A 25,682-nucleotide genomic window follows, 5' to 3' on the forward strand; every position below is an offset into this window, starting at 1 on the left:
CCATTATCCATCTGTCACTATAAGACAGATACTGAAATATTTTCTGATCACATTTCATTCAGGCAACCTAACCAGTTGTGAGATGTTCAACCAGGTGTTTCCTTTTCACATTTCAAAGATTTCCAGTCATATTGCCACTGTCCCAACTTTTTACTTTTTGAAACGTGTATCAAATATGTAACGAACCATAAGCCTGATTTTTGGGTTAGGAGCTTATGGTGTTCTCTAAATACTAAAGGAAAATAAAAATGCACAGATTCAAACCTCAGCAGATCAAACATCATTTAGAGCAGTGGTTCTCAACTGGTGGGTCGGGACCCGAAGTGGGAGCGGTTTTCAGTCGGTGGTAAATGTATGCCTAGAAATTAAAATAAAAAAGTCAAAAAGTCTATGAAGCACTTTTGAAACATTAAATCTCATTGGTTGAAAAATATCAGAGATTTTAGTCTTGATTTCTCTTAAGAGTCGGTGGTCTGTTCTGAAGACGGACCAGTTGAGAACCACAGATTCAAAGCGTTAGTTTAAAATCAGGTTTCTGCATTTTTGGATTGGATAATATTGTCAGTTTCCTCAAAACCTAAACATAAACAGTGATTGTATGTCCTATTTGAACACTTACCACACAGCCCCTGCTGTAACATAGCCCTGTTGTTTAAATCATATATGAAGATAGAAACAAAACTCGATACAGACACACTTAAAAGTTTAATTTCCGCTGCAGCAGCAGCAGCGGCTTTTTTGTCAGTCGTCCTCTCCGTGTGTGATCCTCCTCTTTCCTGCTTTGGCCACAGTGATGACAATGATGAGGAAGAAGCCGACCGTCCAGACGCCCGCTACAGGCAGCACCACCGTCATCAGCACGTCTGAAAGTCAGAGTCTGATTTAGTGCCTTAAAGTTGTTCTTGTTATACCTCTACCAGAGCATATCTAAACACAGCAACATTGTGAGCCTTATAAAAACTTCAGCAGCCCTTCACGTCGACTTTAAACACCAACAAACGTCGCTGATATTAGTTTTAATTTCCTGCGGGAACAAAAAGTGAAAGACTACTTTTTGTTATGAAATAAAACTTTTTAATCTGCTTTAAGTATAGACATATTTGTACTAGATTTACACACACCAAATCATGACTCAGTTTCTGTGGGCTCCTGTATCTGAAACTCAAGATCGATATTAAAGTGACAGTTCATGATTGCAATATGATGGATTCATCATTAGGTGGAAAACTGAGGTCATGACACTGACATAAAGCAAAGGTATAGGAGACTGAAGCCGAGTCCACATGTAGACAAGACTACAGTTTTCCTCCTTCGTTTAAAAAAATAATCCTGTCCACACGCACAGATCTTCATCCACATGAAAACACAAAACTCTTCTGAACACTGTTACAGCTGTCATAAGCACGGCAAGTCAATAACGATGTCTTTGCAGAGGAATGAGAAACATTTTCACATGTCAATGACCATTTCATTTACGAAGCTGCCCACTATGTTGTCTGCTCGTCAACATAGTGGGAGAGCAACTCTGTATGTTCAAGATTTTAAAAAGTCCAGTTTGCAACGTTTAAGCGAGCACTAGTTTGGTTACGTTTATCACACTAATCTCATGTAAACAAACGAGACAACGTCGCATAATGACTTCAAACGGAGGAGAAACCAGCACACAGTTTGACGTTACAAGCCCAACACTTGGTTTTCCCCATCTACACATAAACAGTTTTCCAAATGTTGCGTTTTCAGAAAAAGCTTTTCAGAAATAATATGAAACAGCTTACCGGATGGAGTTCTGTCTGGCATTTCGATCTTGATGGGTCCATACGACAGGAGGCCTTGGCTCGGGCCTGCTCTCATAGCTTCTCTCTTACTGATCGAACTACAGCTCTGAGGAATAAAAGAGAGCGGAGATACCACGACGTGAAGCAGTTAAAGTAAGACAAATTAATACTTTATGTTAATATATCTCAGATTACAGCAAAAAAAAAAAAAAAAGTTAATTGTTAAATGGACTTGAGCTTGTATAGCACTTGATTGCAAATTACTTTTTTTTTTTTTTTTAAATGTGCAAACACAGCACACCTTGTTTTGGGGTAACTTTGGGTATTTTGTCAGTCTAAGTGATACTTACAGCTCGGGACAAACAACAAAGAGACGACTCCAAATGTCCCTTAAACCTGCACCTCTACATGCTTGGAAGTTATTTTCTTCCAGGGTCTGTTGAATGTCATCACAGGTACACCTCATTCTGCTTAAGGTAGCCTACTGATTAGGTGATCACTTGAAAAAAAGATCTATAAAAAAAATAAATAAATAAAAAAAAGGTGTACCTGCTTGAAATTTATCAAGAGTGACATAACATCACCAAAAACCAAAGTGAAAATACCAGCTGAGAGAAAGAAAGCTTTAATTAAAATCTGTGTTATTTCACCAAATATTAATTTCTGAACTTCTCAAGTTAAAACATTAGTGTTCTGTTGGTTCAACACTAATATGAACTGTATTATTTACAGTTTGACAAACATTTCATCTTTTTGTAATCTTAACTGATGGTCATTTTATTCAAATAAAAAGACTAACTAATATTAAAAATATTCTTTGGAAAAAAATGTTCATTTTACTCAAACCATAGTCTGTAAATATTTATGGACAAAGCCTCCGTGACATCAGCCTCTTGATGAACTGTTATAGCCCACCCACCTGTCAATGATGTCAGCTACGTGCTTTTCTATTGATAACATGTATCGTTCATAAAATCAAATCAAGGACATAAAAAAAAAAAAAAAAAAAAAAAAAAAAAATCACTCCATAAAGTGTGTGCCTGTGATGACAATAACTAATCAGACATATTTAGTTTCTTGTACCAGGCTGTAAACATGTTCATTTATGCTGTAAAAATATTTATTTTGCCAGTCATGTGTATTTGCCTTTCTGGTCTCCTAGAGTCAACCTCAAGTGGACACTAGAGGAACTGCAGGATTTTACACTTCCGCATTCGCTTAATTTTTCAAGACCGGAGGAGGTTGCCGCTTTACTCAAACATGAACACAAAAATGAAACCAGAGATAAACCTTTTTCTGCTGTGTTCTTGTTTGTTTCCAGAGCTGCATGTCAACGTTGTTGTACAGAAAACATTTGCGGTCCTAGCACACATTTGAATGATCATTTGAACACATGTGGTCTGAACACACATTGACCATGTGATTAGGACATGAAGTGGAGTGGAGAGAGAGGGACATATAGAGGGTGAAAACAATGATTATATTTGACCCCATCTGTCATCCTGCTGAAAGTTTACCAAATAAAAACTGCATTATTAGATTTAATTAGCTCATAAAGAACTGATTTATTTGACTTCTGAGAGAAAATGAGAGAGAGTATTTGATCAGCCGTTTCACCATGTTGGCAAGAAGATGAATCTGCTCAGCTGTTCTTTGAAAAATCAAACACACTCTTACAGCACCCACTGAGGCAAAGACATGCTACTCATTATTATGCTAAACCACATATAGTATTTTAAATTAAAAATAATTGTCCCCATCTATTCTTTTTATTCTTGTTTTCTGGGGGTGTTGGAGAATATGATTTTCTTTTACACAATCAGAACCAATTCAATTCAATATCACAGTAATCCAGCACACACCAGGATGATCAGATTCACTTTTTCAGACTGTTACAATGAAATTGATCATTTGATATATTGACACTGTTAGTATTTTGATAATAATGTATCGCCTACATTTTTAAGTAATGTTAAAGTTAATCATTGATGTATATAAGAGCCCGAACAACTAATTGGCCAGCCGATAATATCAGCCGGTGTAAGCATATTCAGTGACTATCTGTATCAGCTAATTTATCACAGATAGCACTGATATTACAAGATTTGACTGTTACCAGCAGAGGGCGCTATATGGATTACAACAAGCATCATCACTCTCCAGAGTGTCAAGAGACATCTGGTGTTCATTATATATCTTTTCCACAAGTGTTTGATAACTGATCAACAAATCAATTATGTGTTTATCTATATCTCTGAAGATTGAAAAAGATCTTAGAAAGATAAAGACTGATATATCGGTATCAGATTTGTTTTTCTCCCCAATATTGAATTTCCATATCGGTCGGGTCCTAATGTACAGCGTACACTTCAGTTGTCATTTTGAGTTTTAGTTTCATATGATATAGTAAATAATATGCAAGTTGATCTTTTGCGTATTGACCTGTAATTACCACCACCTGGTGACACGGAAATATTTTAAATCCACACCTGACGCTCATCAAGAGAGAGCGAACCCGAGAAAGACACTACGCTAAACACATTGTTCACTCCGATGTTTTATATACATTCAACTTCAAAAGTCACTGATAAATCCTGGTGCACACTTGAATACTCTGATCTTGAGAGCTGTTCGTTCCTGCTCTAGATGAACCCCGGATGAGTAGCACGACTGTGCAAAGGGCACCCATCAATCCTCAATATTCATATCATGTTTGGTTTGTTTTGTGCCCTAAAGTTTTACATACCTGCTTAAAAATGGACATGCACCATTATTGTATAAAGGATTTTCAAGTATCATGATAGTAGACTGTAAGTGTAAACTCACAGGTGTGCAGGACTGATGGTCGACAGGCTCACACAGCTGAACGGTGCAGTGCAGGTAGAGCTCATGAGGCTCTGTTGTGAAGCGAAACATGTCAAAGCTGTAGCGAATGGTTGAACTTCCTCCATTACGACCCGACTGTGCCTCGGCCACGTTAAGAAAAGAAACAGTCTGGTCCTTCACACACCTGGGTGGACACATGGAGGTGAAGAGAAGAAGATCAGTTCATACAAAGAGCTCTCAACTTTGAATTGAAGACTTTTAACACCTTTTTGAAAATGTAGAAAATAAACACCATCTTCTAAGCCAACAGATGTGAAAGATATATAATAAATAATTCTGTTTCGATTTGATGCCATTCAAAAGCACTGCATAGGTGAGACTCAATTTTAACACATTAGGCCTTGTGTCCACCTGGCCAGCTTCTCTTTTCAACTGTTTGCAAAGAGAAGAGAGCGTTTGCAGGAGAAGGCGGCGTCCCAGAGAAAAGGTGCAGCACCCAGGGTCCTTTTTCTGAGTGCTGCACCTTTTCTGTGCGGCTACTACGAGCGCTTCTGGGGGAAAATTAAGGGAGGGCGCTGTTGGATGTCACTGTTGGTGCTGTTTAAAAGTAGCCAGTCATATAGTAGATCACATCCTCCTCGCTCTGTGTCCGATCGGAGCCATCATTACTATTATTGTTATTAAGCTCATCATCCAGAGAGAGTAGGAGGGCAATCATCTTCCGTTTGATGTTCATAGCAAAGATGCAAAAAGACCTCAATTATAAAAAATACAATAAAAACCAACGGAGCAGTGTAGGTCATACAGCGGCTGCTGTCAGGAGACCGTTGTCATAGAGACAAGATGCATATGCAGAGCTTTTATTCTCATCACACAAGCTCTTCATCAGAGCATTCCCGAGCGCACAGCCAGCCCTCTTCTGTCCGAGGTCCAGGGGGACACAGGCCCTTTGAGTCCCGACTGCCCAACTGTTTAAAAATAAATAACCTTCAATTATAATCCAGCTCTACCAGTTAGATCCTGACTGTACCAGTATCACAACTGAGCTTTGTTAAACCAAGAGAGCTATGATAGTGGACCAGTATCAGCAATGTTGGTCTACCATTATGATCCAACAAGCTAACGTTAGGATGTTTGCAGCCAGAACTCGTGGTTTGATTTTCTCAAAGCAGATTTGTGTTCGAGCTCCTGCTCCATCAAGGACAGGAGGGTAAATAAAGAAATGATGAAAACAGATGTCTGTAATTAAATAACAAACATCACACCAAACACTCATGCAAAACATTTTTTACATTTGAAAATATGTTCTGTGCAAAGGACTGGAAAAAAAATACAAACTAATCATACTTTGAAAGGCAGGATTGGTAATTTTCTCTAGATCCTCTTTTTAAGATTTTGGTGTAAATTGTCTTTAGGTCCTGACAGAAATTAATAACTTGTGCTCTGATAAAGGAACAAAGAAAATCCGTCATCTGTTGCAGTTGAAAGAATATAAAAACTTTGACCCATGTCTGCCACGAGGTACCAATCTGATGAACCAATCAGACGCCTCCCGGTCTCCCTGCTCGCTTTCTACCTCGTGTGCACTAGCTCACTCAAAGCGCGTCACAGATGACGGAGTTTATACTGTGAGTTTACTTACCGCTGAATGAGACATGAGACGACGTTTCTACAAAATGCAAAGCATGAGCTGAGGTCTGCTTCTGGAGCAACGCCGCTCGTTCATGTAAGTGAGGGGTGTGGCTTTAGAGGGAGCACAGAGGGGAGGGGGTGGGTGTAGACGGAGCACTGAGAGGATGCTACTTTCAAAAATTAATGCTGTTTTTTTTTTTTTTTTTTTTTTTTTTTTTTTTTTTTTTTTTTTTTTAAATGACCAACCCTGCCTTCAAGTTCTTAGTATAAAAATAATAAATGGAATACTTATTAATACTTTATAGACATTGCAGGTTCACTGTCATAGTACAAAGCACCAAGCTGACGTGAACTGTGGATATTTAGAGATGTTCTGACCCGTTCTGCAGCAGATTGTGAAACTGTCCCTTGGTGGTGTTCGGCTGTGGAAACTGTGTGGCCCAACACTCGTGCACCAGCAGCAGGAAGAAATCTGCAGGCTCTGTGACCGTCAACTCCACATAGACCTGCACACGACATCTTTTAAAACCTCAACTGTCATGAGTCAAAAAAAAAAAAGAAGAAGCTTTGCACAGGTCTGATTGATATTTGATTAAAAATGGGTCGATAAATTCTGATGTACCTTGTCCCTGAGTTCAATAGTGGGAGCACTGCTGTAGGCCTTAGAATAGGAGCTGTCCGTGTACAAAATCAGCTGTACGGTGGCGTCAAGGTCATCCACACGCATCACCGTCTCACTTACAGAAGAGGGCAAGAAAAAGCATCAATGCACTGGAACTGGATTCTAAAATGACTTTCTAGAGTTTAATTTACCTTGAGAACGGGACGAGAGGGAAAGGCAGGCTCACTGTTCTGGTGTACGGATAGACGCAGGTGTAGTCCATCTTAATGACGGGATCTCTGGTGATGTTTCCATTAACCTGAGGGTCTGACAGGAGACACAGGGAGTACAGGATGTGCGTCAAGTTTTTCTGTGAAAGAAAAAACAAGAACATAAAGACCACACACAGCTGTTGTGTTTCTCTACGTTGACAGGTTTGGAAATAATCCAGCGTACCTCCAAAGGTTTCCCTCCACATGCTGCATAATTATGTTTAGATATCCTGGACATGAAGTACGCCTCACTGTCGATGACCACCTTCTCAGCGCGGCAAGATTGGTTTGGCAGGTGCAGGGACTCCAGCGGCACATTGTGATACTTGAAGAAGTCTTCCAAAGCTCTGATGGTGATGTGGTCTTTGCCACACGTGACTTTGATGTCTGCATCTGCAAAACAAAAACAACCAAAAACACTAAAGGTCAGTTTGTAGCCTGCAGCAGATTAATGCTTTATTTTTAGAACAATAGCACTGGTACTGTAAAACTAAATATAAACAAATCAGAAACGTAAACAAACATTAATTTGCATGCAAGTTAAAGTAGGATTTACAAGCTTTTTTAAAGATAAATTAAGTATTGGTCTTAAAATTAGAAGTCAGACTGAATGACTCAAAATGAAGCCAAAGGTACAACCAAAAACCTTAGTTACACTAAGGGGGGATATAAGATGTGGCATTTTCAAAGGAAGGAAAGGTCAAAGAAAACTATTTGAGTTGTAATAAATGTAGGATTTCGTTTCATGAGGGAGATTGAAAGCAACCAAAATGTTGTGGATTCATGCTGCATTCACGTGCTCCTCGGATTATCTCATAAACTGGGATGTCTTTCCTCCTTTTAGTGATACTAAGATCCTGAGGTCATACATGGCATCAACTTCGACGCTCAAAATAAACTACCTTACATTTACTTGTTTAGAAGAACTAATTAAAGTCACTCATCTTTGATAACAGATGACGATTAACCTAGCCTATAAATAATCCCGAAATTGGTTTGTAGTTTAATACGTACAGCAACAACGTTTTGGGCCTTCAGGTTAATATAACTTAAGATCGACATTGTTTTGCGTGATATGATGTGAACTCTTCTAGTTGGGTACCATTTTTTTTTTATCTTTCAAAAGGAGCTTTCACTTTAATTTTACAAGATGGAAGTTCGTTTTTCCGATTATTGTGTGAAGACGTGAACGCAGAGTCGCTAAATTACTTTGAGTTAGCCCAAATGATTAAATGTCAGTGTTAATAATAGACAGACGGGCTTTATTTATTATTTAATAGATATAAAGTGTAGCTACCTTTGTCACATTGGTCTGCGTAGTATCCGTCGGTACATTTGCAGCTTCTTTGATCTTTAGACAAAACACATCTAGTGTGGTCAGTGCAATGCTCCATACTGCAGAGTCCTGAACAGCACAGACAAAAAAAACAATGATATCAGGACAACTGTAATAATATTCAAAACATGTGAAATGTTCAAACATGTGTTTACCTTCAACATGGTGGCGCGTGAGGCCCAGGAGAAGCACGAGGACCGCGATTATCTGCTTTTTAAAGGATCAACATTTCAAATGAGACAGGTGGAGACCTCCCTGAACACACATTAGGCTTTTATTAAAGATGTTTAACCCACCTTCAAACCGAACTGGAACATTTCTGTGTTGTATCTTGTAATTTGTGTGTTTGTATAAACGTTGTGTTTGGTTTTAACGCGATTTGGTCAATCAAATGGGATGTTCTCCTCCGTCGTCCTCGATTTCAACACCTGCTGCTCTCCAATCATGAACACCTGTCACTATGAAATCTGTTTTATTGTATTAATTGGTGGATTTAAACAATGTCAGCCCATCCAAATAAGTAGAATCTCTTGCTGGCTAAAAGTAATCACAGTAGTCTTCTTTTAGTTTGAATGAAAGCCAAAGGATGTGTTGCTTTCCCTTGTGGTTAGGCCTAACATTTCAAAGCTTTCTTAAAATGATTTATTTATGGTTTATTTCAAAGGGACATGTAGTCCTACAATATAGTCCAAGATATGACACACACACAAAATTAAACATGAGTACAAGTTTGTTGCTGAACTAACCAGAATTGCATGGCTCTTTTTTTTTTTTTACTTTTTAATATGCAGAAATACAAATTGAAAGCCTAGTTAAATATTTAAATATATTCTTTACCATACACAGCAAAATCAGCATACTCAAATTAACTCTCAGAGGTCTGAGTTTCTGCTGTTTCACAAAAATAATGCTAGTTTTAGTCTTACTAACAGGAGATATCATACCAACACTCACACAGCAAACTTAGCATACTTAGCTTAATAAACAGTTCATTGGGACACCACCTCTGAAACATTTATCATCGCTATGGTCTTTGCCACCAAATCTAAGATGAAGCAAGATGAAATCATTGAGTAAGTGAGCTACTTAGGAGGAGGATAAGATGGCTAGCTAGATATTGCAGCATAAAATCAGCTAACAGTGCTACAGTGGCTAATATTTGAAAAAGACCAAACACAAGAAGAGTAGTATCAATACATGAAAACACAATGTTTACTGAAAAAACTTTATTTTCTTACCGGCCAACATCAGGCTGAATCCACAAGTCATCACAGTCTGCAGTCTGCATGACTTCTGTCGGTGTGTGTTCCATTATGGGGGCGGGGAGGGATAAATAACACTTCACGGGTCACATCCAGGTTCAGAGTTCAGAGTGAAAAGTTAAAGAGTTAAACATTTTTGCAGTGACACTTACAGATTTGATTATTTGACACTTCGTTTTTACACTCGATTTTGACTCTAACTTTTTTCAACTGAGAGTGAAGTTTCAGGGATTTGACTCCATCCAGAGTAGAATTAACTCTGCACTTGCTGAAATTTCACCAACACCAAAAATGTAACTCTTTTCGTTTTGCTGTGTATAAAAACCTTAAGAAATGAGTAAAGTTGTGTAATTTGTAGATGTACAAAGTTCATTTAAAGGATAACGATGAATAAAGGTGTTCATTCAGTGGTTCAGTGCTTTAGAAAGTTTACCCCATTACCTGAGGTAGGTAGAATGTGAAATAACAAACAGAAATGATCGTTTTATCCATTTTAGTACAAATTACAGATTGTTCAAAACATTTCAGAAATATAAAAATGTCCCTTTTTTTTGTAAAGGACTATGACACACATTAAGACGGAGCAAGACAGCAGGTCAAAGCAGTGGGGGGCTCGGCCATGAAGGGTCCATAATGGGACCCAAGTGTCTTTAGGGAGAGCCATAAGTGGGTCACTGTATTTCCTGCGGTGCCAACTCATCACACCCAGAGGCCAGACTCGCTTTTCTCAGACATTTAGTGCAGACCATCTGTTTGTGAAGGGACAGATCACAGCCAGGATCCATTTTTTGGTGAGGAAGGGATGAGGTGGTTTTCAAAAGATGGACTCTGAAGTGCAGTCTCTTCCTCTTAGTCTTCAAGTCACTTTCGTACCCGTACCCTCCTTTTCTGATAAACCGCCTTCTTGTTACCCTTCTGATCTCTGATGAAGCCCGTAAGTATAGACACATGCTGTGGCATTTAAAGCAGGTGTTTCACTGAACACACTTAAGATTTGAAATACATTTCTGACTGATTTTTAAACCACTCTAACTTACTGGCCATGCTCTATTATTTAGTCCATTAAGTACAACCGATTATAAAGTTCAATTTCTGTCTTTGTCTATTTTTTCCTCTTTGAAATGAAAAACAAGCTCCTAAAGTTCACACACAATTTGAAGCCAAACAACAGCAGAACAAACACACAGAGAAAATATTGGTTTAATTTTTTATTAACACACCAGAGGGGTATGAAATATTTTACTGTTTAAAAAGTGTCTGAGTGTTTCATCATGTGTAACAGGAATGTTTATCTTTCACATGATTTACTTAAGTATGAATATGTAGTTCTCAGATTTGAAATAAATATAAATGTGAGTCCATGTCATTAAGTAGAGGAAAAAGAAATGATGTTATGAATGTGTTGAAAAGCAAAAAAAGTCATTACAAAGAGTGCAGCTGACCAAAGTTGAGACATTTTAACCTGTGTAGCAAAATAGGTAAGAAACAAATATCACTTTCTGTTTCATTCTGATCGTGCAAATATAAAACACGTTTCTCCTTGCAGCTCCTGCATCCTCATGTCTCGACTCTTCTTCTCGTCGTCAGCGGTGCGGTGCCACCCTGGTGTTGTGAAATAGCCGGCTTATTGGAGGTGTGTGTCATCGGCCTGATTCACAACACCAGCTGCAGCACACACACCTGAGAGGAAGGCAGCTCTTCTTCTGCTGCTGGATGTTGAGAGACACACACATAAACCATGCAGAGATGTTAAAAAAAAATAGAAAAACAACACCTAAATATTCCAGCACATTGCACGGCACAGCTTTTTAGTGTTGGTATTTCTGTGCTCATGGCTCTGGTTTTAGTGCAGCAGCGTGGAGCTTAAAGTGCTTGGCTCGTCTCTGTCTGCGTCCGTACATGAACTCAAACATCTCTGAGCAGAAATGTGGAGCAGCCAAGACAGAATGAGCCTCCATCTGTGTTCTCTCAGGCCAGACTGAAGGACAGAGAGAGTGGGCCACAAATCTAACACGAGGCATGAAGGGAGATTTTTACCCCCAAAATGTGCACGAGCTGTGCACTCTCTTTCTAAAGGGGGTTGTAAGGGTTACTATCGTGTTTTGAATGGTCACTTGACGAGCTCCGGCTGGTTACAAAGTAATGGTGGTGAAAGCATTTGAAAAGAAACACTTAAAAATAACATTTCAAGCAGATAATATTACAATTTTGGAGACTTGATTCAAGTTAAAAGTCACGTTGAAATACCCCAAAATGCTATAAAATGAATATCAAGTAATAGTGGGCATAACTATTGAACTATTGTCAATGGGTAAATTGAGAGTCAGAACTGTGGAAATATGCACTAATGCAAGAAAACAGGCTGATTTCCTCACAGTCAAATGTTTGATTAAAGCCAGTATGAGGAAGTTTGAAGTTGTTATGAAAAAGAGAAAATAACATTTATGTCTCTTTATGACATACAGAAGCAAACCATACCATCAGCGACAGGACTGACTGTGATTGTTAGTGCATATTGCCGCCGCTACAGGGTCAGTGTCGGGCTACATCATTAGCAGCACGCAACAGAAACGGCCTCTTTTTACATTTTCCCCATCAAATATTGACCATGAATGATACATGTGACTGCTAAAAAGAAAGTAGGATAATATCACAATCCATCCATTTTCTTCCAATGGATGAAAAAAAAAAGAAATCACTACCCACAGTGACACATATACAGGACAAGTCCGCAGAAATAAGAGGTACCACTTTGTCCACAGGGGGCGCCAAAATCAACACAAAGTTCCTCACAGCACGCTTGGAATGGAATTTGATATCCGCCCCCTTTGTTACTCCAAATATCCCTCAAGTCTTGTAGTTGAGTTAAAGCCAACAAACCATCTGCTGGGGACTAAAGATGTCACTGATACTGATCTACAGCCTGCAGAGACAACATGGCTGCTTCCTGCAGCACTCAGGAGCACTGACTTTAAGACCATAACTCGCTCACATTACACCAGGCCAGAGGGAAGTTAAGGATCTGAATCTGACAAACAGTACTTCTCTCCGTCTATAGATGAGTACAGAATATCTTGGACGATAAACGAATTTGCTAAGTACACTATATTGACCCTCAGACAAGAGAAATGTCCTTACAGGGGGGAATTCAATTTACTGAAACATGCTATATTTTAATCAATATTACAGAAAACTTCTAACACGGTTTGTTGAATATCATTTATCTGTGAAAATAAAAGTGAGTACAGACTGAAAGGTGAAAACTGAACACCTTGTTCTGTTCAGTCTCAGGACATTCACTTCTCTACAGCAGGAGCAAGTGTAGAGCCAAATCTCCATCCAGTTAATGAGTTCAAAGGGGGAAATTAATCCATTACTGCTACAACCTGGACTGAGGGAGAAGGCTGAGGCTTTGATGGAAAATGTAAATACTAACGGTCCAAATTAGAGGTCGAGTTAAGCCTCATAGTGGATGTTTTAAATTACGTTTCTTTGAATAAACTGAATGCTCTAAACAAGAAACAGAACTTGTAAAAGATACAGTTTTTGGGGGATTTGTTGCAATGTAGGAAAAGGACAGACACGAGATGAATTAATGAGTACAAAGTGTGAAATAAATCCATCACTGCAACATTCTGGACTGAGAAAACAAGCCTTAAAAACGTAAAAATGAAATTTAACCTGCAGATAAGTCTTTGAACTGAGCCTTCAAAATAAAAGCTCACAGAGTTGAATGAACAGCATACGCTGGACTAGCTGCTCTCCACAAGCATCATTTAATGTGTGGGGGATTATTTAAAAATAAAATCTATTAAAATTAAGGAGTGGATGTAATGGAAATGAAGTGAATTAAATTAAAAAAAGACAACTGAAATGAAAACTTAAGTTTTATTCCAAATCATCAAAGATACAAATATGAAACAACAAAATGGAAAAACGATACAACAAAACAAACTGACGGATATTTAATGTGAACTCAGGGGGTTGAAGAAAGGATGTTTCTGTTGATGAATGTAATTTTCTATACAAAACAAAAATGTAGAAATGTGTGTGTGTGCGTGAATGTGACACGTTTCTTCAAAAGCCAGGAAGTTTCTGGCTGTCAAGGAGGGAACTCACAAGGATGCAATCTGGCTGCATGTGTGCGTGCGTGTGTGTGTGCGTGTGCGTGCGTGTGCGTGTGCGTGTGCGTGTGCGTGTGTGGTCTCAGTTCATCAGTAATTCCATCTGCACCAGTCTTGCGTTGGTGTCTCCGGCCATGTTGTAAGGAATCATACCAGCGAAGGTGATGAGGGCTCTGGCCTGATTGCGGAGTTGCTGTTCAGAGAAGAAGAAGAAGAAGAAGAAGGCGTGGAGAGCGTTAACATACGGCGACAGACTTCTCTCTCTGAAGTTTCAGGTTTTGTTTATGCTGGAATAATCAACAAGCCTGTACATTTCTGTGTGTGCATAGAAACAAAGGCCGGTGTGTTTTTATCTGACATGAATCTTATTTTGAAATAATACCAGCCGATATCAGACTACTGGACTGTTGTCTGTAATGAACCTACTCATAAGCCTTTTCCACACAAGCACTCCTGCACTTTCTAGAAAATGTCCTGTTTCCGTCTCTATCATCTGTCCTCAAAATACAGTCGAGAACAGGAACTTTACTGCATGTCATTCCCCTCTCTCTCATCCCCGTTACCTAGACTACTTACCGTCTTCTCTACAGTAAATGCATAAAAGCCCCAAAAATCGCAGAGTTAGCAGGCTAATGTTAGCACACTTAGCTTCACATCGCGTGTAAATTGACACAGAATGACCGTGATCTAAAAACACTAACGTTACATTCAAATAATCAGTGAGTAAGTTCTTCTTTTCTCTAGTCCTTGACTAAAGCAGCTTTTATGAGCAAGGAGAGGAGTCGGCCGTCCCTTTTCACAGCTCCAGCTCAACATCACAGCCAGCGGGACACATGCTTCTCACTCATTGTTGAAGGTCATGACTCAGAGAGACATTTACTGAGGATATACTTGATTTCTGCTGTATTTATGTGTAAAATGTGGCACATTCTTCATTTAAATATATCAGAGTGTCTCTTTATTTTGTCTCCTCACCATGTCTCTGTCTTCGATGGTCCTCTGTGGTCGCCCCGGCGTCCCTGCAGGCGTCCCCTTCAGCCGCTTGTGCTGAGTGAACAGGATGTTCATGGTGGCCAGGAGAACCTCGGACAGGTTGTGTCGTACCTGTTGACACAAGAGGACACTTGTGAGGAAGAGTGAAAGAAACAACACCCCGACTCGTGAGATAGTCTATAAGTTCCTTTTATCGAGCGCTCAGATTTTGATCTCACCTCGTCACTGAAGTTCCTGAAAGCAGCGACTCTCTCCTCGACGCTGTCCTGACTGAGAGGAAGAAGCTTCAAACGCTCCATCACCTGATCGACAAACAGAGGGGAACAACGTGAGCGTGGTGTGATAACCGCAGTACAATGTACAGAAGTGAGATAGTGTTACATATCACTCCTCCGCCTGCGTGATCAGACTCACGTCATAGGCTCTGTCGACGTGACCTGCATGGTACTCATCAAAGAACGTCGTCAGGTCTAACAGCAGGTAGAAAGTGCTGTCGACTGACTTTTCTCCTGATACAGCATGAGAGCGATACCTGGTGAAGCAAAGACAATATCACCCAGTTTTTTCAATGAATCATGCAAAGTTGTTTTTTGGTAGCAGTGATTTCTCAGAACATCTCTCTCACCTCTCAGCAATAGCCACTGCAGTGTTTTTTAGCCTCTCCTTGTTGGACTGAGGAGCGCTGACCTGAGCGATGACCGGGCTCAACAGCTTGTTCATCAGCTCCAGCACCTTATCTGGATTCTACACAAGAAGATAACGGAGAGAGATGCAGAGAGGTGGTGAGGTGGGACTGAAAGGACAATGATTTATGTAGAAATTCTGTGCTCAAAATGGAATCAAGAGATTACAAGAGGACGGCCTGCTCACCTTGGCCAGCTCGTACAGTTTGACCGCCTCCTCAAACAGGCCCTTGTTCTCTGCTTCGAGAGCCACTTTACTGATGATGGCTCTGGTGTCCCCGGCAAACTTATCTATGACTCCGGGCTGGAGGGAGGAGGAGACCAGAGTGAGAGAGTGAGGTCGCTGCAGTGGTAATAGTTCCCTAACTTATATTGAGCTTGAGATGTTATTAGCATGAAATCCCCCCTCAATGTCTACCCCTGTTACCTGCCTGCATCTCTACTGTCACACATGATAAAGAAAATAAAGCTAAAATCTGGCACCTTTTGGGGCATTGGATTGCTTTTTAAGCATCTACATTTTTTTTTTTTAATGTAGGATTTTGAAAGTTTAAAGTGAAGAATCATGTTCATTTATTCGACAAATATCCCTTTACTGTGGTAATTATGACTTAAATAAATATAATGGTCATTTTTTTCTCTTAAGGCCCAAAGGGAGCTCTTCTCTACATTGGGGCCATGGGTAGTCAGTCCGCCTCCCCCCCCTGTACTACACCCATGATGAGAGGCAGTAAATAGAAGTTGCACTCTTACAAATAAGGATCCAGATATGCAGTACAATCCTCTGAACACACAGTGAACACATCTTGTCTGTCTTGTGGGTGGTACCAAACCTACAGCAATGTCAGTTTAGGGGGATATAAAAGCCCCTCAAACGTCACAAGCAGAAGCTACAATGAACTACTGAGGAGCTTGTGGATGACATGACGGTGAAAAAAAAGTGAAGATTTCTGTCGTCGTCTGACAGACTGAAACCCCCCACACAGAGCGGAGATAAAGAATGACACGCAGACAGAGGGAGAAATCTGATGCAGAGAAAGATGAAGAGAGGGAGAGATGGCAGGAGAGGAGCTGAGAGGGAAACATTTGTAGAAAAAAAAAAGACGAGTGAAAGGGATCAAAGACACAATCTTCTTACCTTCCTGCTGCCGTCTTTCTCTAATCTCCCCAACAGCATGTCGAACTGTAATAAAGACAAAGACAAAAAGTAGCTAATCAGAATATGTTGGAAAAATCAAATCAATCAAATCAAAGCTGAGAAAAAGGTGCATCTTTACTTCAGAGAATAAATCAAACCAAGCTTTTAGATAAATCCACATTATGACACTCTTCAGATTCAGTTTCTTTTAGGGTTATGTTTTCCTTGAGTGACAGGTCTATTAAAGATATACTGTGTATATACTAATTTCACTTCAATATAAAAAAGTTCAAACATGTAGTAAACCTACATTTTGTACAGGTAAGGGCAGCTGTGGCTCAGTGGTAGAGTCGGTTATCTTTCAACTGAAAGGTCCGGGGTTAGGTCTGGGGGCTGCAGCCACATGTCGATGTGTCCTAACCCCGCTGCTCCGCCGGCGGCATATGAATGTGTATGAATGGGATTAGCTTATACTGATGGCCAGTTTATAGAGCATCCTCTACCATCAGGGTGTGAATGTGTAGGTGTGACCTGCGGTATAAAAAAGCTTTGAGTAGTCTAAGACTTCAAGCTCAAGTCCACATTGACAGGTGGCTGCAGCTGACAGATCTAACCCCTGACCTTCCAGTTGAGAGACGACCGACTCTACCACTGAGCCATAAATATGTATTTCTTTATTTCATATTTTCCAGGTGTATTTAACACAGACACATGCCATGAGCATTGCTTCATATGTAAAATATAAAGTAGATGCCAAGCATACAGGTTTCTAGTAGCGCTGTCCACATTAACCAGTTAATCACCAATTAATTAAGGTCTGAAATTAATGCATTGATTTTTTAAATCGCATGCTATTTTGTCCCTTTAGGCGCACCATTGATAATCCTCCACAAAGTTATTTTTCTGTGGTTAAGTTCATGTTGTAACCTTCGATCTAACAGAAGGTCATTGCTTTATTTCAAAATAAAAGCAGGGATGAATTCAAACATCAAGTAGAGTACTCTCAGCTTAAGACAGTACAAAAATTCAAAATAAAAGACTAACACTTTTTATTTCTATAAGCAAAATAAGGGAATTCCAAACGTGATTAAAAATGTGAATAACCGCGATTAACTTTTGAAATATACAGCAGCGATGGATCACTTAAAATTACCGACCGTGTCACCGAAAGTGTTTTTGAACAACAATAAAGGTATTTGCATCACGAGTGCTTGTCTGTGAATGTGGATCACTCACCTCTCGACTCTCGATGACGAGTTCGCTGACACATCGCATGAACATGTTTTCTCCCTGGCTGTCTTTCTCGTTGCTGCAGAACGACACAGACAGAAACACCACTGAACACGAGCCATAGTGAAATCTGAAGCATGAGTGTCACACCTTCTCTTGTCCCCTAAACGATCTGTCAAATTAGGTCAAAAAACAAAATAAAATGTTAATGCCTACCGAAGGAAGTAGAAGTACTGCAGGGCTTCCCGGGGATCAGTGGACTCAAACTTGCGAGTGTACAGCATGAGCAGACGGATGAAGTTAAGGCGACGCACCATCGGAGGGTCACCAGGCTCCTGACTCACTACAGGGTGAACAAGTGAACACATATGTGTGACTTTAAAACGTATGTCTAAGCTGTCCACTCCATGGTGTAGAATGAAATGTGATTACACTCACACAGCTGCGCACTCTGTCCGGACGACTTCAGCAACAGCCGCAGCTCGTAAAGGACCAACGCCACGTGAACAGCGTGACTCCGGAGTCTCTCGGCACGAAACAAGAACGCCACCGCTGCCTCAAACTGAGCTGTCAGGAACAACACCTGGAAATACAGGAAGGGCTGCTGGCTCGCAGAGAAATGAGACTCTCCTGTTGGAGGAAAAAAAAGAGAGAAGAAGAAGGCGGTTTAGATGAAAGAGAAAAGAGAAGTAACCATCAACTCTTTCTTAAAGCTCCTAAGAGGAACTTAAGGTTTGATTGATTGATAACATGAGATATACTTTATCATCCAGGAGGGGAGGAGTAAATCAACTCCTTCAATCTGTCATGAATTAATTTATTTCATTACCACAATTTTTTTTTTTCTTTAACCAAACAGCCAGTTAAACTCAAGGTCTGTACATGCAACAAATGACATTGAAGAAATTTGAAAACATTTTGTCCAGCGCAGGTACTTAGTCATCAAGTTTACTTTTTAATTATAATCTTTAATCCTCTGGCTGGCTGAAAGTTTGAGCAGTAGAACAGGGTGGACCATGTCAGCCATTTTATAGCCTTATCTCAGACTTACAGCACTTTAGTTCAAAAAGCAAAAAGCACACGAGACATGAAGAGAGAGCGAGAGAGAGAGAGAGAGCGATGAAGAGAAGAAAAAAAGGACGAAAGAGGAGAGATAAGAGTGTGAGGAGGAGGAGGAGGAGGAGGAGGAGGAGGAAGAGGGCTGCAGCAGAGTTTGCAAACAAGAAAAGGAGAAAGAGGAAATGCACATGTAAAAGAGGAAAACTAGTGTGAGGAAAAAGGGCATAGTACGGCGCAGGAGAAAGGAAATAAGGATAAAATAATGAGAAGAAGATGCAGGAAAGAAAGCTCAGAGAAACACAGAACAGACGAGGCTGGCAGAGACATGAAGAGAGGCTCTGGGCTTTGCAACCCGCTGTGAAGCAAGATGGAGGACAACGAGGAACACTGTGCCAGACAATCGAGGGAGCGGAGCAGCAGAGAGGAAACAGAACGAGGCTACAGGCTGTGCGGGGGGGGGGGGGGGGGGGGGAAATGGAGAGGGTAAGCACTACAGAGGGAGGAAAAGCTTGCAGTCTTATCTGACCAGAGCAGGGTCGGCCCATGGAGAGGGCAACACCAGGGAGAGAAAACTGTGCTTTTAAAATCTTTGAGAGTGAAGCCCTAAAGCAAAAACATTCCCCTTTTTTGTGTATCAGACAGCATGTGGGTGTATAAAAGAGGGAGTTTCATAGTATAAGTACAAGAGATGTGGGGGGTAAGGGATGCAGGGTTGGGATCAGGCAGAGGGCCAGAACATCTCGCTCTCAAGCTCTTCTCTAAGTTTGAATAAACATTTTCTGAGACTTTTCTCGTCTGCAACACCATGAATGCCGACTAAGGAGGGACTGTACACATCCTGTTTCTGACTTTAAGAGAGACTGAACTGTCGAAGAGAGATGTGGAGAGCAGTCCAATACAGCCGGGTGGAGGTGTGATTGGAGAGTGTAGTTTGTAAACAGCTCTTGATATTGTTGTGTTTTCATAAACACGCTGCACTGTAGTGGTTCTGATACAGCTTAAAAGAATTCACTAGTCCATGCACTGATCACATGTTAGGTCTGCAGGATATTTGAAAAAAAGGTGACATCGTGATATCTTTTCTTTCTGGGAAATTGAAAAAAAACATGAAAGAAAAAACAGGAAGGGATACCAGATAAATACAGTGTGTTTTTAAGCTAAAGTATGCATTTTCAATCACACTGGGTTCAGCCCCCTGACAGCTGCTCTGAGAAGCTCATGGAGAAATGAAACAACAGGAGGAGAGGGAGTGTTTCCAGATACGCATTTCTTCATACACTTTACAGATAAAACGCAACTGTATACTCAGTTTCTAATGAAGTTACATTTAGTCTGATGAAGCAACATGGATGCATATGCTGTGGAGGAGGAGGAGGGCTGCAGCAGAGTATGCAAACAAGAAGAAATGCCCATGCAAGAACATGTGAAAGAGGAGCCTCAAGTCAAATTTCTGCATGAAGTTGGGATGAGCTGATGTGAGAACACAACAGGTAATATTCAGGAAAATTCACCACGAGCACTTGGGAGGGAGTGATGACTTTTATATCCTGCGACAGGGGCAATCTCCTTGATCGTAAGCAAAAAGCTTCATTTGGTTATTTTTGTTGCAAGTATGTTCTTCTCCCCTCATTTATTGATGTCGTTGAATATGTGGAGGTACACGTTGCATTGCTGTATAAGCAGACATAGTCAGCACAGCGTTGGACTCTGTTGCTAAAATTTATGTTGAAATTATAATATTTCTATTTGGATCAAAACTCTTGGGAAATAAAGTTTAAATATTTTAGGTCATTCTTGAAGCTTCCTACCGTAGTCCTCCAGCAGCTGTTTCTGTAGCTGAGGTAGGGTCAGTCTGTCCTGAGGGGAGCTGGCGCCGTCGTCATCGAAACATACCTGGTTCAACTGCAAGGACAAAACATGGTGCACACTAAATATATAATTATACAACAATGATGACTATAACAGCTGCAGATCAAATAAGGATTTTTAACAAGAGCAGCATCATTTAAAGGTCGTCACATAATATGCTAAATACACTTTACCATTTTTTTCTAACACTAATCAGTGTCCCAAGTCTGTCTACAAACCCCCCAATTATCAGAAAAGTCCATCCTCTCTGTCTTTTGCCTGCTCCACTTTTCAGAAAATGTGTGCTCAAACAGGCTGTTTGGCGATTTTCCCTTCATGACATCACAAAGGGAAGTAACCCCTCCCCCAGGTGAGTGACACTCCCACAGCTAGGTGTTTGTTCTGCCCTCTGAGTCTGCCTTCTCACCGTAAACAATAGGACATGGAGCGAGAAAGCCCAAGCCACCCAAGCCCTTCCAGAGAGGGGGCTTGGTCAGACACAGCTCATTTACATATTTAAAGGTACAGACACAGAAACAGCCTGTTCTGAGCAGGGCTGAAATAGAGGGGTTTATAGACATGATCAAATACAGGATCAGAGTGGATTTAGAACAAGAAACTTCACACACATGTTTTGAGGAGCTCCGAAACATTTTCAAACTAGTTAAAGGAAAACAATATGTGACCTTTAAGACTTGTAATAACCTACACAAGTCCAAGAAATACCAAGAATGAAGGTTTAAGAGTTCCTTCAGTTTTGTGGATGTTCATATTATAATGTTTTACTTGAACACAAGATGAGAGGACAGAAAAAAGGAATGTAGAGTTTACCTTAAGCCAGAGGTAGTCTTCAGTCTTGTCTGCCACCTCTCCGTGGTTATCGCTGATGTCACATTTTCCGATCAGGCAGTAGACGGCTCTCTTGTAGGGGTCAGCGCTGTTCCTCAGCACTCTGCGGTAGTGAAGGCGGAGCTTGTTCTCCGAGGTCGGGGAGAGGCTGCAGCGAAGGGAATCGATAGGAACAGAAGATGAAAGGAGAAAGACGTGATTACAAAACGGTGGGATCTTCTTTGACCCATCAGGGCATCTTAATGTAGGGAAAGGAATGAAGACTAGGAGGCACTCTCACCGTCTGTCAGGGCTGTTCATGTACTCCTGAAACCAGGTTTTAAAGTCTCCGAGCTGATGCTGCACTCTGTTCACGACCTGCATGGCTGCGTTCAGGTCTCCACAACGCAGACAGTAGTAGATCACGGCCCACACTGGGTGGCCCTCTATCTCCCCATCCTGTCAAACAGAAACAGATTATTAGTAGTGAAGACATTCTGAATTCAAATTCTTAATTTAACAAAACAAAATTAAAATAAAGATCATATCCCCATTATCATCTCTGTTCCATAATCTCTTCAATATCAGACATTGACTGCAAAGAAGTCAGCCTTTAATCCAGCTCAGAGCAGGGTTTTAATAATTATCTTTCTTAATTTTCTTTTGTATTCTTTATTTATGATTTTGGAGAGCAGTTTATTTTACAATCAGACAACACTTTGGGTTGATTTCCTCTGTCATGGTCAGTGTTTTTCTAGAGATTGTAGAGGTAAAGTTTGCATGATTAAAACATGTCAGGTAGAGAACAGACAAAAGACAATGAAGTGGTTTGCTAAGATCAGAATCACAGGGTCCTTTGTTGGCCACTGCCACAAGAACATGTCCATAGGGGCCCAACATTTTGAACCTACTTGGTCTGGAGTTTAACGAAGAATTCTTTAAGGGAAACAAACAAAGAAATGTCACATCATTTTCTTTAATAATCCACTCCTGCAACTAGTGCCTTTTTAAAATATTTTTATTGTATCTAATTGTACACACTTTTTTAATCCCTGAGTAGAAATTCCGGTTTCACTGAGAGACATGCCTCTCACACATATTTTGGACGCCCCAGATATAACTGTAGGTTAAGAAACGTGTTCAGCAGACTCAGCATGTATACAACCTGACTTGTTGGAAGGAGTTCAGGGTTAATATAAATGGCAGATTTTAAAAACAGTCATTGCTAGTTTCTGACCGATGAAGTCATAATTTTCACGCTTAGCACCAGAAGCCAATGTACTTGAGGTGCTCAGTGCACCCAGGGGCTTATTGGTCTTAAAATGAGGTGCGGCCAGAAAGTGACTGAACCAATATCCCACAAAAACCTGACACAGTATATCTCCTGATGTTAAAAGAATTATTCAGATATTAAGATGCACATAATGCATTTTACTCAGACACCAAGGGACACAGATCAACACTCCCACTCCTTAGTTTGTAATCAGGATATTTTCTGATGGATTTTATGATGGGAGAGAAGACTGTGAGATGTGAGGACACACCCACCATTACCTCCTCCATCACCTGTTTCATGTCTTAGACCATCAGTACAGATCATTTAAAGGACACAAAGTATGTGTGTGTTTGTTTGTGTATGTTTTTACCTGCATGCCAGGTAGGGGCCCAGGTAGTTTAATGTTGAGAAAGCTACGGACCAGCTGGTACGTTCCCGGCACTCCTCCGAGTTGGGCCTGATGGAGGTTTCCAAACACGGTCACCATGGTGTAGTTTTTATAACTGAGACCGAGGAGAATCAGAAGAGTTCACAATCATGGCGCAATCTAGACTCTAAGAAAACAAAACAAAAAAACCCACACCTCTTAAGAAAGAGGAGGAGACTAACTACTGAGATTGTACAGTCACCTGTTCTCGAGGAAGCTGAGGGCCTGACGGACGAAGGCCATTTGCATCTCAACAGAGGTGCGACTTTTGAGAGTGTCTTTGGCTGGAACCAGCAACACATCGGTCATCTGTTTCACCATCAGCCACATCTCTGACACGTTCTGGAGGGAAGAGAGAGTAACAGAAACATAGACATTAAGACAAAATGCAGAGCCCTTTGAACCAAACAAATCTCTGTTTTTGTAGAGGAAACATATTTCAATATAGAAGGAAAAGATGATTTTAAGTTAAAAGAAAAAGCATAAAAGAACGAGGTTCTCACCTTGTCATCCAGGCTGTCAGCTACAGACGCACATAAATCTCCCAGATTAGGCTGAATGTGACCATTCACTATCTTCTCATTGAAAATGTAAATCTGGAGAGATGAAGAGAAAGACATACAGGGTTTATAGTTGACAAGCTAACGCTCCAATTCGAGATGAAAATTCTTCACAAGCTTGAGAACGCTAAAAAGAAAATTCAAATCTGCCTACAACTCCGTCCTGAACGCTAACACTATGACCATCGAGTGAAGTGGTTCACGATTAAAAACAAGGAAAACAGAATCAAAATGTTTAGAAGGTCGTCAAAGAGGATGAAAAAAACGAGGCAAATGACGCCACACGCGATGTGTCGACACATGGTCGCAGGAAAAATCCACAGTCAAGGTTCTGCGTTGTGTCGAAGATCAGAGACAAACAAACAGAGCGAGAGAGGGAGAGAAAGACAGAGGGAGAGAGAGAGGGAGAGAGAGAGAAGGTCAAACTGGATGATGAGGTTGGACTGATGGTAGAGAGAGAGAGAGTTCCCCTCTCCCCCACCCGATTGATCAATATGTTTCATCTGCCACATCCTGTCTGGCTGTGACCCCATTTTAAAGTGAACGATCAGACGGAGGGCGTCACAAACAGACTCTCCCTGAATCCTTTCCTCAGCTTTGTTCACTTCAAGAGGTGAGTTTACTTCTGGTGTATGAAGGCAGATATAACAGAAACTGATTTACAGACAATGTGATTCATGAAATCACAACTTAACACAGACATTTATTCTTGATGGATAAAATCACTAGAAGGGCTTGGGCAACGATTTTGGCTTCCCGAGATCATGAAAACAAGATAATCGAGATTAAACGCTCACTGTGCTGCAGCCATGTTGTGCTCGTTTTATCCACACATTTTGTCGTGTGTGGTAAACATTTCAAAGTGTTTGTTGTTATATTTTGGCCACAAGAGTTCATCACCACTACCTCAAAAACAAAGTTAATTTAGCTGAATTATCTTTGGGGCCTTTTTGTCTTTATTGGATCGGACAGCTGAAGAGAGACAGGAAATGTTGGGAGGAGAAAGCAAGGGAAGACATGCAGCAAAAGGACGACGTCGGATTTGAACCCGTGGTCGATTCAACGTGGACCATAGCCTGTGAACATGGGGCCCGCGACATAACCGCAAGGCTATTTTGCGTCCCGTCAAGAAATGTTTTTTTAAGATAACTCAAGTCTGAATCACAAATCAGCGGTTAATACTAGTTTGATTTGAGTATTTTTAAAGACAGCACCACCATTGCATAATTTACCCGGTCAGCACTGACTATTCTTCTTTTTGAGCGATCTGTTCAGTACATATCAAAGACACTTTCCATACAAGGCAGTGCAAAATGAAAGCTTCCTTAAGGAGTATCTAAAAGGTATGGAACAGTGTGAAATGTATACTGATAATTCTGCATGATTTTGTGAAATTCTTCTCAACACAGAAGACACCGCAGCACAGAGAGGAATAGGCTGAAAGATATTTTGCATCAACTTAAAAAAAACGTTCACCTGTCGTCCATATGCCACCTCCACGCTGTCTAATGCACTTCGTCCTGGAGCCGTCACTTCACTCACGAAGCTGGGCTACAATCAAAAAAGAAAGAGCGACAGATAATCAATAAATCTGCACACATGATACATGTCAAGTTTCTGAAGAGGAAGCTGAGGTGAGCTGAGAACATCAGGCACACTAATCATGTACCTCCACACTTTACATGTTGTTGTTACAGGCTCCTTTAGCATCTTTGATCCCGTTTTCCAAGTTGATCAAAATTATGAATAATAGAATAATAAATGTTTCTTAAGGCTGAGTGTGGTGTGTAACAGCGTCGCAGTGTTCTTATC

At 40.5% G+C, this 25,682-nt stretch overlaps 2 protein-coding genes across 7 annotated transcripts in view; both read right to left on the minus strand.

Moving 5' to 3' along the window:
- Positions 1 to 133: 133 nt before the first annotated feature.
- On the minus strand, positions 134 to 9,834 carry zpd (zona pellucida glycoprotein d). Of its 5 annotated transcripts, none has more exons than XM_020639119.3 (11): positions 9,681 to 9,775; positions 8,739 to 8,873; positions 8,598 to 8,652; positions 8,404 to 8,511; positions 7,291 to 7,499; positions 7,047 to 7,204; positions 6,856 to 6,970; positions 6,612 to 6,739; positions 4,602 to 4,785; positions 1,776 to 1,881; positions 134 to 863 (listed from the first exon to the last, which is right to left on the minus strand). In XM_020639119.3, the coding sequence occupies exons 2-11, from the start codon at positions 8,757 to 8,759 to the stop codon at positions 742 to 744; spliced, it is 1,206 nt and encodes a 401-aa protein (XP_020494775.2). In that variant the 5' UTR covers positions 8,760 to 8,873; positions 9,681 to 9,775; the 3' UTR covers positions 134 to 741. The 5 variants fall into 5 exon arrangements, with proteins under 5 accessions (XP_020494775.2, XP_020494776.2, XP_020494773.2 ...); XM_020639120.3 differs by having other exon boundaries at positions 8,598 to 8,649; positions 8,739 to 8,909; positions 9,681 to 9,772; XM_020639117.3 differs by having other exon boundaries at positions 8,739 to 8,909; positions 9,681 to 9,772.
- A 3,744-nt stretch (positions 9,835 to 13,578) lies between these two features.
- nup93 (nucleoporin 93) overlaps positions 13,579 to 25,682 on the minus strand; it is a 33,900-nt gene continuing 21,796 nt past the window's right edge. For both annotated transcript variants that reach the window (XM_065956516.1, XM_065956517.1), the window contains 17 exons: positions 25,347 to 25,421; positions 23,814 to 23,906; positions 23,513 to 23,652; positions 23,254 to 23,386; positions 21,909 to 22,066; positions 21,611 to 21,776; positions 20,740 to 20,833; positions 18,311 to 18,502; positions 18,089 to 18,215; positions 17,879 to 17,951; positions 16,643 to 16,687; positions 15,692 to 15,808; positions 15,447 to 15,565; positions 15,236 to 15,353; positions 15,040 to 15,123; positions 14,804 to 14,932; positions 13,579 to 14,021 (listed from right to left, as the gene is read on the minus strand). In XM_065956516.1, coding sequence (XP_065812588.1) covers positions 13,911 to 14,021; positions 14,804 to 14,932; positions 15,040 to 15,123; positions 15,236 to 15,353; positions 15,447 to 15,565; positions 15,692 to 15,808; positions 16,643 to 16,687; positions 17,879 to 17,951; positions 18,089 to 18,215; positions 18,311 to 18,502; positions 20,740 to 20,833; positions 21,611 to 21,776; positions 21,909 to 22,066; positions 23,254 to 23,386; positions 23,513 to 23,652; positions 23,814 to 23,906; positions 25,347 to 25,421 — 1,974 coding nt within the window. In that variant the 3' untranslated portion in view covers positions 13,579 to 13,910. The remainder of the gene's footprint in view (positions 14,022 to 14,803; positions 14,933 to 15,039; positions 15,124 to 15,235; positions 15,354 to 15,446; positions 15,566 to 15,691; positions 15,809 to 16,642; positions 16,688 to 17,878; positions 17,952 to 18,088; positions 18,216 to 18,310; positions 18,503 to 20,739; positions 20,834 to 21,610; positions 21,777 to 21,908; positions 22,067 to 23,253; positions 23,387 to 23,512; positions 23,653 to 23,813; positions 23,907 to 25,346; positions 25,422 to 25,682) is intronic.

Source organism: Labrus bergylta, chromosome 7, assembly GCF_963930695.1.
Source record: "Labrus bergylta chromosome 7, fLabBer1.1, whole genome shotgun sequence".
Taxonomy (NCBI): Eukaryota; Metazoa; Chordata; class Actinopteri; order Labriformes; family Labridae; genus Labrus; species Labrus bergylta.

Bases quoted from the DNA above. Each gene is read 5' to 3' on its own strand.
- zpd (XM_020639119.3), bottom strand. From the start codon at position 8,759: ATGTTCCAGTTCGGTTTGAAG. The intron at 6,740-6,855 runs GTACATCAGAAT...TGTCGTGTGCAG, and splicing joins CTATTGAACTCAGGGACAAG to GTCTATGTGGAGTTGACGGT. The intron at 864-1,775 runs GTAAGCTGTTTC...TCTGACTTTCAG, and splicing joins GCCAGACAGAACTCCATCCG to ACGTGCTGATGACGGTGGTG.